The 16,004-nt window shown below is 44.2% G+C and overlaps 1 protein-coding gene across 2 annotated transcripts in view; it reads right to left on the bottom strand.

The window, feature by feature from the left end:
* TIAM1 (T-cell lymphoma invasion and metastasis 1) overlaps positions 1 to 16,004 on the bottom strand; it is a 364,694-nt gene that overhangs the window by 139,030 nt on the left and 209,660 nt on the right. For both annotated transcript variants that reach the window (XM_011989052.1, XM_011989053.1), the window contains exons 5-6: positions 7,435 to 7,882; positions 937 to 1,109 (exon numbers count right to left, since the gene is read on the bottom strand). In XM_011989052.1, the coding sequence (XP_011844442.1) occupies positions 937 to 1,109; positions 7,435 to 7,882 (621 nt within the window). The remainder of the gene's footprint in view (positions 1 to 936; positions 1,110 to 7,434; positions 7,883 to 16,004) is intronic.

The following is a 16,004-nucleotide window of genomic DNA, read 5'->3' as shown; positions in this document are numbered from 1 at the left end:
TTCGAGACCAGCCTGACCAATATGGTGAAACCCCATCTCTACTAAAAATACAAAACTTAGCCAGGCATGGCAGCAGGTGCCTATAGTCCCAGCTACTCAGGAGGCTGAGACAGGAGAATTGCTTGAACCTGGGAGGCGGAGATTGCAGTGAGCTGAGATTGTGCCACTGCACTACAGCCTGGGTGAAAAAAAAAAAAAGACAAACTGTCAAAATCTTCTTGGTGTGCTCAGTAGCACTATGCAGGGCACATAGGAAGCACAGAATAAAGATTTGAGAAATTAATTCTTGAATGGAATCAATAAAGAAAGCCTTCCTACATAACAACACAAAAAAGTTCTTGCTGAGTATATTATAACTATCCAAACTCAAAAGATTCCGTATCAAAGAAAATGTTAATACTGAAGCAGTTAGCAGAGAAATATTTTTTTTACAAGTTGAAATTCAAGGATGCTGAGTAGAAAGTTTTGATCAGATGAGGAAGAGAAACTGTTAGGTGATGCCAGTCATTTCTGAGATGTCATTATTTTACTTTATGATTAATATTAGAAAAGAACATATTATAAGTAAAAATTTTTGACAGCTCAAATCATGTCTAAAAGAAGAAATTCATGATCCTTTTCTTAAATGCAACAGAAATGGTACTGAGACCACACGAAGATATCTTTCAACTCATGGCAAACAGAGCAAGTTTCTCACATCCAACTCATAGCCCTCCTTAGCCTTCACTTGGAAAACCTCTGAATGTACCTATTCTTAGAATTTAGTATAGATGTTTATTTTGTCATTCACCATTTTTGTTTTTATAATGAGCAACAGATTAATCTCACCACCAAAAAAAAAGCAGTAGAGGAAGACTGGGTACCTAGGCAAGAAAAAGAAAAGAAAGTACCCAGTTCAGAGGTTTGAAATGCCCTGCAAAGGAGTGCCCAACAAACCTGAAAAAGGAAGGCATCACCCAGGGAATTGCTGAGGCAGAAGACAAAGTCCTTCTTGGGGTGCTCAGGCACCGCCTGCACAATGCTGTTCTCCACCCAGACGGCGTGTTTGGGGATGCTGTTGTGGTCTATCCCAGACCTGCCGTCGCTCTCGTAGAAAAATAGCGTGCATCCTGAGGAAACAGAACAGGGGTGTGCATGAGTATTTAGTGCTTGGGAAACAAAAAAACCCATAGTGGAATCTAACACGTGCACCCTGTCAGAGGCTGAAAATTAAAGCAGGTGGAACCCAGGAAGTAAAGAGAATGGAGCCAGGCTTGGACTTAAGTCTTGGATGGGACTAAAGAAGGTCAAAGATCTTAAATTGTAGCTTCTCAGCCTGCCTGGGATTCCTTCCTGCATGCCCTCAAGTTCTCTCAAACCCTGCCTCTGGGTTTTAGATTGATTCATTACAGGTCTATTCACAGACATAGGGTCTTGTGACTCGTCTGTCCCGAGGCGAGTATAAACATGGTCCTCCAGGCCAGAACTGTGCCTGGCACTGTGTGAGGACTGGAAGTCACTACCGTCTGACTGAAGCTTATTCAAATATGTCTCACATGATATGCAACCAGAAAAATCTAGAAATGGTAGTTTCCAGACCATGCCCTTGGATAAAACAATATATAATACCAGCATTAAGTACGTTAAGGATAAGAAAAACAATGATACATTTTTGGTCTCACATCTTATCTATAAACATTTTTTTTCTAGAAGCCAACCATGCCCTTGTTCCTACTGAAAGAGGAAATCCATGGCACACATACAAAGGCCTGGGAGAAGCCAGAGTCCTGGTCCATACATAATTGCACTGTGAAACTAACAAGATAGTAGCAACAGAATATTTCATAGACTTGTGGCAAGATGGCTTCCACAGATTCCCTCCATTATCACCTAAACTCGAGGCTCACTTTAATAGCAACTACTAGCTGAACACTTACTCTCAACTAACTGAAATCAATTTCAGGGGAAGCCAGGGTATAACTTTATGACTCTTCCTCAACTTCAACATAAGCTATCCGTACATTTTCACCATCTTCCTTACCACAAACAAGTGCCACACTTTCTGTGAACTGCACAACCCTTGAAAGTTCAATCTATTCAGCTACAATGGGAATCTGTAAAGCAAATTTGCTTATATGCGATTAGTAGTGTAGAATGATGCAGATCAATGGAAAGGTCACACTGGTTCAAGGGCAACTTTTCCTAGCCTATAATATTTCACATTACCATAGAAGAGCTGTTGAACTCTACATCCTTTCACACAGATGAATGAAGCATATTGATATGCCCTGCCCACTCATTTCACATTTTTTCTCTTGGCACAGTCTGACCACGGGCTCTGCTTACAAGTCCTTATTGCACGGTGCTGCTGAGCATCATGATTTCATACTTGTGGTCCTTGTCTCCATAATTCAGGAGTCTCAACTGTTCCTTCTACCCATTCAAATTACAGTTGCTTCTTTTTTCAAAGGTAAACCCTTATACTAACGCTTTTTTGAAAGATAAAGTTTTCTAGGCACAGTGGCTTATGCCTATAAACCCAGCACTTTGGGAGATCAAGGTGGAAGGAATACTTGAGCCCAGGAGTTCAACACCAGCCTGGGCAATATAGTGAGGCCTCATCTCTACTAAAAATTAAAAAAAAATTCGCCGGACATGCCTATGGTCCCAGTGACTCAGGTGACTGAGCTGGGAGGATTATTTGAGCCCAGGAGGTTGAAGCTGCACTGAGGCATGATCATGCCGCTGCACTCCAGCCTGGGCAACAGAGCAAGACCCTGTCACAAAAAAATTTAAATGAAAGATAAAGTTTTGGCCTGGCTCACATGGTGAAACCCCATCTCTACTAAAAATACAAAAAAATTAGCTGGGCGTGGTGGCAGGCGCCTGTAGTCTCAGTTACTTGGGAGGCTGAGGCAGGAGAATGGCGTGAACCCGGGAGGCAGAGCTTGCAGTGAGCCAAAATTGTGCCACTGTACTCCAGCCTGGGCGACAGAGTGAGACTTCGTCTCCAAAAAAAAAAAAAAGATAAAGTTTTATGTTGCTTATTGTTAAAAAATTTGAGTGGAGCTCTGCAGGGTTATTTCTATTTTTTATTACTTTTTTTTTTTTTTTTAGATATGGGGTCCCACTGTTGCCCAGGCTGGGGTACAGTGGCACAGTCATAGCTCACTGCAGCCTTGAACTCCTGAGCTCAAGTGAACCTCTTATCTCAGTCTCCCAAGTAGCTGGAACTACAGGCATATGCCACCATACCTTGCTAATCTGTATATTTTTTTTTTTTTGTAAAGACAAGGTCTCACTATGTTACCCAGGCTGGTTTCAAATTCCTGGCCTCAAGTGATCCTCCTGCGTCAGCCTCCTGTAGTGCTGAGATTACAGGAGTGAGCCACCACACTAAGCTAATTTTTTTTAGTTTGGGGTTTAAAAGTTGCATGGTGTAATTTAAATACATACCTGTGGAGTAGCCTGCCCCAACTCTATTTTTCTCAAATCCCAAAGATTTTGAGAATCTCAAGGCTTTTCAGGAACACTTGTATCAAAAAGCAGAATCATCTGTACCTCCTATTTCCATGCCTTAGGCTAGCACAGATTAGAGACAGAAAGAAATAACAAAACTGGGAGGCGGAAACTGTTTTCCTCTAAATCAGAGGGTCTCATGGTGGGGCAAACTTGGCAATGTCTGGTGACCTTTCTGGATGTCACAACTTGGGGGAAGGTGCTATTGGTATTGGTATCTAGTGGACAGAACCTAAGGAAGCTGTTAAGCATCTACAATGCCCAGGACAGCCCTCACAACAAAGAATTCTCCAGAAAATGTCAACAGTGTCACTGTTGAAAAACCCTGCTCTAAATAGTTTTTGTGACTAATTCAACACTAATGAAAAGTAGATTCTTAACATAAAAGGAGCAACACACCTTAGCGTGGGTTAAGAACAGAGAAAGAAGTCTGTGGATAATGCATTAGGGGACACTCACAAATCCTAACATGTACACCTACTGAATATTGTATGGTCCCTATCAGGTAATTGTTTTTATAATTTTTCAACTTTGATTTCGAATCATCCACAACAAAGCACCACCAAAGGTGACTAAAATCAGCTTTTACTCAATGATCAACTTGTTCCAATTTTAAGATGAACACGAAGCAGCAAATCTGAGAACCACATTCCCCCTGATGAAAGTCTGTTTACCTTCATCTTCCCTGGAACATAATCTGTACGTTCTTCCGTTGCCCATGGAAACACTCCAGAGACTAATTCCAAATGAAATCTTTTTTTAAAAAAATCAACTACTTTGCCTAATGGGAAAGAATCTTTGGGGGAAAAAAAATCTCTATCCCACAGTTCCAATGTGTTCTGCTTTTTATTTCCCAATATTCAAGCATTGCTAAGAAAAAGTCCGCCGCAAGTCTTGCTTTTGAGCAGCAAGGACAAAGCCCTGAGGTTGTCAGCAAATACTGGGAACCCATCAGGATGAAGCAAAGAACTCAGTGGCTCCATGTTCTGGGCCTGAATTCCAACAGGTTGTGTCACTCAGATCTGCGTCACCAAGAAAGTAAAGACTCCCTTCCCTAAAGAGCCTGTGGGCTGTGCTCCTGGACACCTGCACCCTGACTTCCTGTATCATTTACTCTTGGAGGGAATGGCAGAAACAAAATAAACCCCTCTGATATGTCAAAAGTAAAAAAAGCCAACTAATCATTTTTATTTTACACCACTAACATTGCTGCTCTCAACCGGAGAGTGAGAATCCCCTGGGAAGCTTGTTTAAATCACAAAGTCAAGGCCTGTTGCAGGCTGAATTGTGTCCTCCAAACATCCTAAATCCAGTTAGCTCAGAATATGATCGTATTTGGAAATATGGCCTTTAAAGAGGTAATTAAGATAATATGAGGACACATGGGTAGGCCCTGATCCAATATAAATGGTGTCCTTATAAGAAGAAGGAATTTGAACACAGACAAGTAAAGGGAAGACCATGGGAAGATACTGGAAGAAGACAGCCATCTCCAAGTCAAGGAGAGCAGTCTCAGAAGAAACCGACCCTGCCAACACCTCGATCTTGGACTTCCAGCCTCCACGACTGTGAGATGATACATTTCTGTTATTTCCACCATCCAGGCTGTGGTGCTTTGCTATGGCAGCCCCAGCAAACTCATCCAGGGCCCACCTCCAAATCTTGTGATTCAGCAGGTGTGGGGTACAACCCAGAAAGACCCTCAAGAGGCTGTGCTGCAGGTGATCTTCAGATCAAGCTATTAAGAACTTGGCACTAATTAATAAAATGAACAGTAAGATGGGCTGCTAAGGATAAGAGGCTGCAGCGTCCAGTGGTGTGACCATCTAGGGGAGAAGCAGGAAGTGGAAGAAGAAGAAGCCTTTCCCCTCATCTCCTCTCACTCTCCCAGAGCAGAGCCACTGGTGTGATCCAGGCCCCTCAGACATAAGCCTGTAGCACCTCCACATTAAGATGAGGCAGGTCACACATGAGAAAGAACACTGCAGTTCTCCAAAATGCTTCCACCACGATGCACATCTATGTCTCATATGCAAGACCACTACAGCAAAAAAGCGTCAAAAGATAATGTTCTAGGAGGCCAGGAACCAATGCACCTGTAAACCCAAGGACAAAGCAGGAGGATTGCTTGAGGCCTAAAGTTGGAGATCAGCCTGGGCAACATACCAAGACCCTGTCTCAACAAAAAATAAAAACATTAGCCAGGCATGGTGGCACATGCCTGTAATCCCAGCTACTTGGAAGGCTGAAGCAGGAGGATCACTTGAGCCCAGGAATTTGTGGCTGCAGTGAGCTATAACTGTGCCACTGCATTCCAGCCTGGAAGACAGAGTGAGACCCTGTCTCAAAAAGAAAAAAAGGAAAAGATAATGCTCTAGGAATAGCTGAGCATCAAAACTTCAGAAGGAGCCGGGGCCTCTGAGTGACTTCATAGAAAAGAGTTATCACACAAGCCTTCGATCGTCTATTTCTGATAGGTGGGAGGGAAATAAAGTTCTGTCTTGCTTACGGCATTGGGAATGGCATGGCGGGTCTCTGGCACATGCAAAACCTATATCCTAACCAAAACCCTCCCTTTCTATGTCATCAGGCATCTGAGCAACAGCTGGCACCAAGAGTAATGGGGCTAACCCAAGTCCTACTCGTGCAAGGGTTGATCTGCACCTGCATAGGCATTTGTGTTCACCTCACTAAGCAGAGCTCTAGGCTGCTCCATGTCTCTAGGATTGCATGTTCCCAAACCAACCACAGTCTGTGAAATCCAGTATCAAATGGTCTAGTTTGATACTGGTAAGCCCAGGCTTCTTCCTCTTGTGCCTTTCCATCAATCCTGTTGACATAGCTAACCTAGCCTGCCATGTATTAACACTGTTTCAAGTCTAGCTTGGGATGAAAACTCTGTGTGTTTGAGAAGTGTTTTTCTTTTTAAAATATAGAGCTCACAAATATATTACATTTTCTACGCTGCCAGGACGTACGCAGATACGTGCAACAATACGTACATGTAATTCACGAAAATGTGCAAAATAACAATAAATACCAACAAATACAAGCATGGTTATATAAACAGAAAATAAAGTGATCTAACATACATGTCTGTTATCTATATATACACAGTAAAAAACACAAAGTTTGACTATTAAATAGTAACTGACTTTTTCATAAACATGATGGTCTATACATTCCATTAATATCAGGTTGAAGCCTATGAAATTAACGTTATTCTACCAATTCTTTACCTTAAAAAACGGCAATTTCATAGAATTCAAGCTAATAAATTTCCCTCCAAAATAGTCACTTTGAAAGATGCAAAGCTGAATGATTCCAAAAAGATTTGTTTGTTTTTGGAACTCATCCTTTGAAACTGTCGTCAAATCAGTTGCATATATGCCAAAACTAGACATGAGATGCTCCTCTAGCATAACTGTGAAAAAAGAAAATAAAACATCATTTGCAGGGGTGGGGATGGGAGAGTTACTACTCAGAGGGCATAAAGTTTCACTTAAGTCACATGAATAGGTTCTAGCTTATTTATTTGTTTGTTTGTTTGTTTGTTTGTTTATTATGAGCTGGTGTCTTGCTATGCTGCCCAGGCTGGCCTTGAACTCCTGGGCTCAAGTGAACCTCCTGCCTCAGCCTCCCAAAGTGCTGGGATTACAGGCGTGAGCCACTATGCCCAGCCCCGATGACTAGGTTCTAGAAATCTGCCTTACAACATTGGACTTGTAGTCGATAATACCATATTGCACATTTTAAAATGTGTTAAGAGAGTAGATTTCATGCGAAATGCTCTTACCATGATAAATTTTTAAAATTAGTATAACTTTCAAATTCTATATAACAACAACAATAAACCCACCCATCCCGTGAGTATGTGCACCACGGAGCACATCTGTTAGTGCATTTGGCACATAGCTAGGGCCGTCCCGCTCTCACCTTTCAGGGACACCCAGTAGTGCTTCCACTTCCTCCGGGTGGCTGACTCTACCTTCTTGTTCTTCTTGTGCACCAGGAAGTTCTTGACGGCCAGGGCGCCGGCCTTGCGCACCGTGCCCTGCGCGGCAGTCAGCAGGATGTCCGACTGGCCCGGGGAGCTCAGGGTGCCGCTGCTCTGCTCATCGCTGTGCGCTGAGCCGGCCTCCTCCAGGCTCTCGCTGTTGGTGGTGCTCATCTCCAGCTCCCGCCGGAAGTTCTCGTACACCCCCTGACGAGCCGCATCCCCGGTGGAGCTGCTGCCGCTGTCGCTGCCCACAAAGGCCCGGCCTGTGGTCGGTGAGTAGCTGGAGTTGGTGGCATTGGATCGTCTGGACAGGAGGTCCGTGTCGGTGGTGGCCCCTTCAATCCCACTGTCTGCAAACTCACTGCCCTCGCCTGCATTAATATCCTTGGGAGCAGAAAGGGAGAGCAAAGAAGACAAGCGTCACGTAGAGAAGGAACCCGGGAGCTCCTGTGGGTCCAGTCAGGGCTCTGTAGCACCGGGAGACACATAAGGTACCGCCACTCCCGACGGCTCCTGGACCAGGTCCTGCTCAACCCTGGACCAGCACAGACCCAGCAGAGCTGCTCAGGAAACCTTCAGCCACCCTCCATGAGAACAAACGATTTGGAATGTTCAAGAAATATAAAAGAAATAAGGAACACTTCAAAGAGCTTATTATTTCTCTAAGATAATTAACGAACTGGCAAATTCGCGATTGAGATTCTACAGCTGCCATGCTGAGAACCCAGCACCCTCAGCCTCATCAGCTTGCCCTGAACTCCAGGAAATTCTGTAGCCAGATGAGTTAGTTGTTCCAGACGTAGGGAGTGACAATGAATAACTAGGTCTTTATAGCTGATATCTTTAAAAATAAATAAATAAAAGGCCTGCTTAGGAGTCTCTTTTATAATGGGATGACTGAAAAGATAGCTAGGGCACCACTTCACCCACTCACCTGGCACAGCCCCATGTTCCAGGAGCAGGCAAGAATCCTCATCCTCTAATCAGCTTCGCTTCTTGAAAACAAGCAGCCTCGCACTCTGCATTGTGCTAAATAAGTCTGCAGGGCCCACAGCTCCATCCAGCTCTCCAATTACCTTGCCCTTTCAAAGCTGGGATGCTAGGAGCCTTGGGCAGGCTACCTGCTGCCCCAGGGCCATGTGACAGCTCGGGGCAACTGCCAAGATACTGGGGGTATCAATTCCTAGTTTAAAAACATTGGAAACTTCCAAAACTGCTTCTGCTCTGAAGTTGAACATTTCTGAGACGGATAGGTCTGTTCTTAAATCAGTATCTTAATTGCTCTAAAGTGCTACAGGCATTTCCATAAACAATAATTAAATGATGGTAGTCATCAAGGAAGGACTGCAGTATTGGACAGAACAGCTCAACAGTCTTATGCATAAGAAAGGAGCCGGACTGTTCTCCAAGGAAGAGAATGAGAGCCTGAGTCTAATATAGAAAATGCCAAAGTAATACACGGTTTGGCGGTTTCACCAATTTGGCTAATTCTGGTTAGTCTCACAAATGGCTAATTCTGGTTCAAACATGTAACAACTAACCAGATATTCTGAATTACAATACAAATGAATGCTCTGGGCTCCTATCTTTGCTGAGAGGCAATGGGGGTAGTACGAGCCATGCCACAAACGAATACTGGCCTACCCAAGGCCCCAGACAGACACTGTGCCTGTATCTCCACGAACCTCACTTAGTCAGTTCTAAGAATTGTTCAAAGTTCACCTTCATCATGAAGAAATATTAAGTGAGCAACTAAAAGAGGTGTATAGCAAGACATGGAAAAAAGAGGGTGGTGGGAGTAGAATGGCAGCAGGAGATTGCTGGGTGAGCTTCTAGGGATCAACTCCATTATAAATGGAGCTTAGACCCCCAGGAGTTAGAGGGACTTAAGGGAAAGAAAGAAACCACGAATGCAGCTCAGATGCAGACCCCTGTAACTGCTGGTTCCCACAGCTTTGCTATCTGCTATCCTGCTTATTAACATCCACGGGTGGTCATGAAAGACCTAGAGCCAATTGGTAAAAATCCTCTACACAAACAGGAAAACACTGTCATCAACCCACATTTCTCCCTGGCAGGGACACTGACCATATGCTTCCTTCTTGATACAAGACAAAAAGAAAATTTGACAATTGTTGATTATTCAGGATAACCACTGAGTTATAGAAGGTAAGTCCATGAATTTTCCAAACTTTTGGATTATTTTCATGTCTCAGTCCTTCTGGTAAGAAAGTTTGGTATGCATGAAAAAATCAGCTATTAAGTTCTCTCCTCTAAAATGCAAAGAGTTCAGTGAAATGCTTCTCTACAAGACAGGGAAATTTAGCTACACAGGTAACATCACTATTCCATAAGAGAGACTTTGGTACAAAGGAGAGAAATGATCCCAGGCGTCTTGTAATTCCCAGAGCTCCGGAAGAGGAAGGGACTTGGCAAAGTCATCTCATTGATTAACAGCCTGCGGCTCAGAAAATCACAAGTCTGGCTGGTGGCAGATGGGAGGTTGAAACCTATCCTTCCAAGTACACTTTCCACTATTATATGGCGACCTCATGGCTCAGCTGGAGGTAGCACCTGACCAGATTCTGTCTAAATATTCAATCCCAGCAGGGCATGGTGGCTCATGCCTATAATCCCAGCACTTTGGGAGGCTGAAGCAGGTGGATCACCTGAGGTCAGGAGTTTGAGACAAGCCTGGACAACAAGGTAAAACCCTGTCTCTAATAAAACTACAAAAAATCAGCCGGACATGGTGGCATGCACCTGTAGTCCCAGCTACTAGGGAGGTTGAGGCAGGCGGGAGGATCGCTTGAGTCCAGGAGGCAGGGGTTGCAGCGAGGCAGGACTGCCCACTGCACTCCAGCCTGGGCAACAGAGTGAGACCCTGTCTCAAAACAAAACAAAACAAAACAAAAAAAACAAACCAACCAATCCCATGCCTTCCCCTTTTTCTTACCAACAATGGCTCTTCTAGCTTTTTTCAGCAAAAGCTGAGTGACTGTTTATCCAGTTGCCTTGACCTGCCTGGCAAAAAGCTAAAACCTTCAAGTGGAAGAAAGTAGGAGGAGGAGATGAAGAGAGGATAAGGAAAAGAGAGGCAGAGACCTGAAAGACCAACTCTCAAGAGCATGTCTCATAAGATTCCACTATATTCCCAACACCATCCATCCCTTTACAGAAGGTCTTCACATCTGTCTCTATCTAAACTAAGAGTAAGGCCTCAATGGACACTCACCTCTGTATAAGACCTGAACATCTGCTCGTGCCAACTGACACTGTAGCTCTGCCATGGCCCAGACTATGTGTGTTCAACTCGGGGACAACCACTAAACTAATGAAGGAAGTGATTACTCCAGGTAAAAGACCTGCGGGCCCCAGCTGAGCTTGGATGCTTTGGAACCACACAGCTCCGTGTCACTACCCGGGAATGCTCTTGTCATCTGTGATCCAAGACAACTCCACCTTGAATCCTTAAGTGGTTATTCAGGCTCAGTGGTACACATGCCCCCACTGATATGTGACCCAGCCCACTGAGAAACGGATGCAGGTTGCCCAGCCCCAGCCCTTATTTAGTCATGAAGCTTGGGATGTCCCAAATTCCCAGAAGTCCATTCTCCAGCGTTGCTGGAAATGGTGATGACCCAGCCAGAGGTGCTACTCAACACTGTTCTTTCTTTCCTTCATTGTGTTGCAAATTCACTTAGTGGTCATCTTTCAGGGGGGCTCCTCCTACTACCCACCTGAGAATCCCGATCCTTCCCCTACCCAGAAGCACCTGGAAACCTGATCCTTCCCCTACCCAGAAACACCTGGAAACCTCCGCAGTCTTCCCAGGAGCGACAAATACCGAAGACTGACACCACAGAATAGTCCCAGGGGAGCTTCAGCAGTTTTTGTAGCAACTGCAAGATAGGTTCCCTCTTAGAGTCAAATACTAAATTTTAATCAAAAAAGGCAGAGGAAATCAAGGGAAATGGTAAGATCCTGGCTAGACAGAGAAATCATTCTAAACATGGTTCATGATCTAGCCGAGATTTCCAGCAAATAGCTCCAAATAAACTCTCCATGTTAGAAGCACTCCGTTGAAGAGATTTCCGATCACGAACAACATTCACGGGGCAGAGAGGCTCTTCAATCCTGTTCTCCCAGGACAAATTCTCTGAAGCCAGATTTTCAGGGCACTCACCAGTTTCCATTCTACTGGCAGCTTCCCCAAAATGAATGTATGCACAAGTGGCCAGCTGTAGCCTAATACATACAACAGCTGTGGGCAAGAGTTTTCTTAGCATTTGAGCTGGGCAACAAATGCTTAAATGAGCTCCCACACTAAAATGAGGGAGGCAAGAGGCAAATTCAAAGCCTGTTTTCACCGCCTTAAAAACTGGAGGGTCACGCAGCATGAATGTAGACTAATGACACATTGTGGTAAGGCTCCAGTTGTTTTGACAGGAGACTTCAAATACGACGAAAGGGAGAGGTTTTCTGAGCTAATGATGTGCGAACACAATTTTGAAAATGCAATTAGCCAGAAAGTGCAAAGGCTCTGGGACAATTCCAGGACGAGTAGAATCAATTGGCCACTTGTAGTTAAGTTATAAGTCGAATGCAATTAGATAATGTTTCCTTTGTCACTTTAATTTCCCTGATAGATCCAGCTTAGCTTGAATATACCTGTGTTAAGATGCTAAATATAATGCAGAATTCACTGAATTCCAGGGGGTAAAGAAATGTGGACCTGCAGAAATCCTGAATTAGAACTGTTTCTGGCTTGTTAAATTCTAACATGTCCTTCCTCTGATTGATCATCTTCTTCCTAACCCCAAAATGTTAAGTACCCCTCATTAGACACACACACACACACACACACACACACACACGAATATCATCTTTGGTTCTCAGTATTATCTCCTTGGTATTCTCAGTACACTCTCCTTTGATAATCTCAGTACAGCAAGTATCAATTCTAGGTAAATGACTCTGAACTAATCTGTGCCTCAATTTCTTGATATGTATAATGGGGAGAGCAACACATGTACTTTGTAAGACACTTTGTAAGACACTGTGAGATTGAGTTACCCAGGAAAAGTGTCTTGAACTGAGCCCAGCACATAGTACCTGCTCAAAAATGTTAACTCTAATTATGATCATCTCCACCTTCAGCCCTACTTACATCTCGGCCCAAGGAGAGAAGGCATTGCCTGAACTCAGTTGCTAACTTCCTGCACCAACATGGAAGAAAGGTCTCTGAGAAACCTGGGAAAAACACAGGCATACCAACGCTGGTGCTAGCCTGATACTAATTAGGCTTGTTCACTGTTTTCACATTCATAAAACAGCACACTAAACTAGGAAAATGGTGACGTTCTCTACATCGTAAATTAGTAACTACTGGTCACTATTATGAATTACTAAGAATTGCCATCCTTGATTTGCCAGCATAGGAAATCAACTCTATTTTCCCTTCCCTTCCTTTCTTAGGGCAAAATCTCTATGCCCTTCTTTTTATGTTTCCAACACCCATTCCTCTTCTTCTAATGATTTCCAATGGGAGTGACTCACAATTTCAGCTACAAGCATTGGAACCAAAATTCTTACTGTTACCAAAAAGGGATTCCAAAGTAAGTTGGCAAAAGCTTGAAATGTTCCTTCAGGTAACTCCTGATTGGAGACGCTTTATGTCTAAGTTAAATGAATCATCACCTCTCCTTTCATCTGCTTTTCTATGTATGTGCTTATACTTTACAGTCATCCCTCCCCTCCCGCCTCACTATCCATAATATATCAGAGACTCAGTTTTTTCTCTTCCCTTCTGAGTGCCACATCACTGGTTGAGCAATAAGCTCTCTCTTCTAAACCATCTTCCTTCCATCAATCCATCCGGCACACCACTGCCAGGTAAATGTTCCAGGAGCAATGCGGAGGACTCCTCAGACTGCTGTTCCAGACCCTCCCCCAGTGTCCGGCTTTAGCACTTGAGCTTCAGATGTCCCGGCCCACCAGTGAAATTGAAGAACTCATTCCAGGGCATACTCCCAACCTTTCTCGCTCCCAAGAATATTCACGTTCCCCCTTTTACTACAACCAGAAGCCTTCTCTGTGCTTCCTCCAACTGCCATGCCAACCTCTCCACAGCATCTCCTCTCCCACCCCCAGCCCACCCCAGCCACACTGAGCTCCTCATCCTTGCTGAAATATGCCGCGCATCCTCCCATATTGCAACTCAGGAGCCAGTTCCCTCCTCCCCTCTTCTCCTTCAAGTCCCTATCCAGGTCTGCCCTCTCAAGAGTGCCCACCCTGACCACCCTGTCAGAAATTGCCCCCAGTATCCCCCACACTCCATCTTCCTCAACACACCCTGCCTTTCTTCCACAGCACATCGCTTACTTCTTGTGCTAACTGTTTTCTGCCCCACACACCCACTTCACCCCAACGAGCTCCACGAGCTCGTGGATCGTTCCTCGTTGACGCATCCCAAGTGCCAAGAATAGAGCCTGGCATGGGGAAGGCACTTCAAAAATAATTGCTGAATGAACTCACTGTTGCTCATTTTCCACCACAATCTCAAAACAAGGAAAACAGTCTCTCATGGAATGCACTGCAGCTGGAGTTAAAGGTTTTGTCATTTCTCAACTCAGCTCATGCTCAACTAAAGTTGAGGTGACAAATGAGTCCTAGCTATAAAGCTTACATTTGTAGGTTTCACGCAACCCAGATGGATTATGTCTTGTGTGGATGCAATCGGAGTTCACTTAAATTTTTGTTAACTCTTTTAAAAAATTGAGAAAGTAAGAAAGATATATTAGGCCGGGCATGGTGGCTCATCCCTGTAATCCCAGCACTTTGGGAGGCCGAGGCGGGCAGATCATGAGGTCAAGAGATCTACACCATCCTGGTCAACATAGTGAAACCCCATTTCTACTAAAAATACAAATATTAGCTGGGTGTGGTGGCAGGTGCCTCTAGTCTCAGCTACTCCGGAGGCTGAGACAGGAGAATCACTTGAACCGGGGAGGCAGAGGTTGCAGTGAGCTGAGATTGTGCCACTGCACTCCAGCCTGGCAACAGTGCGAGACTCCACCTCAAAAAAAAAAAAAAAAAAAAAGAAAGATATATTGAACTATCTTATGGCCCAAGCTAGATGCTCAGTCAACTGGTGGTCCAAAGCCAACTGGGCCCAAATGACAATGTGACAGGCCAGTCAGGTGAGTTTCCTAAGTTCTCCCCTGGGACCCATGGAGACCCTGTGAGGCCTTTAGGGCAGGCTGGCTTCATGGCCACATCCAACAGTCATACATTTACAGTTATGCTATAAGAAAACAATGATTACACATTGTTATGACCCAATTTGAGTTAAGGGGCACAACTTTCCTCTATTCTTATACTAGGAATGTGATCTTTTTTTTTTTTCTTTTTTCTTTTTTGAGACAGGGTCTCATTCTGTCATGCAGGCTGGTGGAATATAGTGACATGATCATAGCTTGCCGCAGCCTTGACCTCCCAGACCGAAGCAAACCTCTCACCTCAGCCTACTACGAAGCTGAGACTACAGGCACACACCACCACACCTGGCTGATTTTTTTGAAATTTAGTGGATACAAAGTCTCACTATGTTGCCTGGGTTGGTCTTGAACTCCTGAGCTCAAGTGATCCTCCCACCTCGGCCTCCCAAAATGCTGGGATTATAGGCATGAGCCACTGTGCCCGACCTAAGAATGTGATCCTCAAAAGCTGAACTGGTGGCCATAGCGGTCCATGCCTGTAGTCCCAGTCACCCAAGAGGCTGAGGCAGGAGGATCACTTGAGCCCAGTTCAAGGCTGCAATGCACAATGATGATACCTGTAAACAGTCACTGCACTCCAGCCTGGGAAACACAGCGAGACCTGTCTCAAAAAACAACAATAATAATCATAATCCTGAATGTTCCCAACCTGTATTAGCATGAATGACCAGCTCTCAAAGTATGGACTACGGTTCCCTAAAATATGTCCAGGGAATCCGTGAGGCTCTTCCTTTTCCAACTACCCTGTGCAAGGCCAGGTTCTGCTCATAGGGTCCAACCAAACAGCATATTGCAACAGAGTGAAAGCAAAAGTAGGTATGAGATGCTAGTGTCTTCTGTTAAGCTGTAAGTCACAGAGATCTGCAAAAATGGAAAACAATGCCTCTGTCCCACATCTTTTATTTTAGACAATAAAACATTGTATTCTTTTAGAGATAGGGGTCTCATTCTGTCACCCAGGCTGGAGTGCAGTGGTGTGACCTAGCTCATGAAAGCCTCAAATTCCTGAGTTCAAGCCATCTTTCCACCTCAGCCTCACAAGTAGCTGCGACAATAGGTACTCACCATGGCCAGCTAATTCTTCCTTTTCTTTTTGTAGAGGCGAGGTCTCACTATGTTTCCTAGACTGGTCAAAATATATATTTTTTAAATATAAATATATATTTATACAGTATATAAATACATATAAAATAAATCAAATATATTTGTTATATAGAAAATATATA

This window comes from Mandrillus leucophaeus, unplaced genomic scaffold (assembly GCF_000951045.1).
Source record: "Mandrillus leucophaeus isolate KB7577 unplaced genomic scaffold, Mleu.le_1.0 Scaffold345, whole genome shotgun sequence".
Lineage (NCBI taxonomy): Eukaryota > Metazoa > Chordata > Mammalia > Primates > Cercopithecidae > Mandrillus > Mandrillus leucophaeus.
The sequence above is the reverse complement of the archived record's forward strand: the minus strand, read 5'-3'. Positions and strand labels throughout refer to the sequence as shown.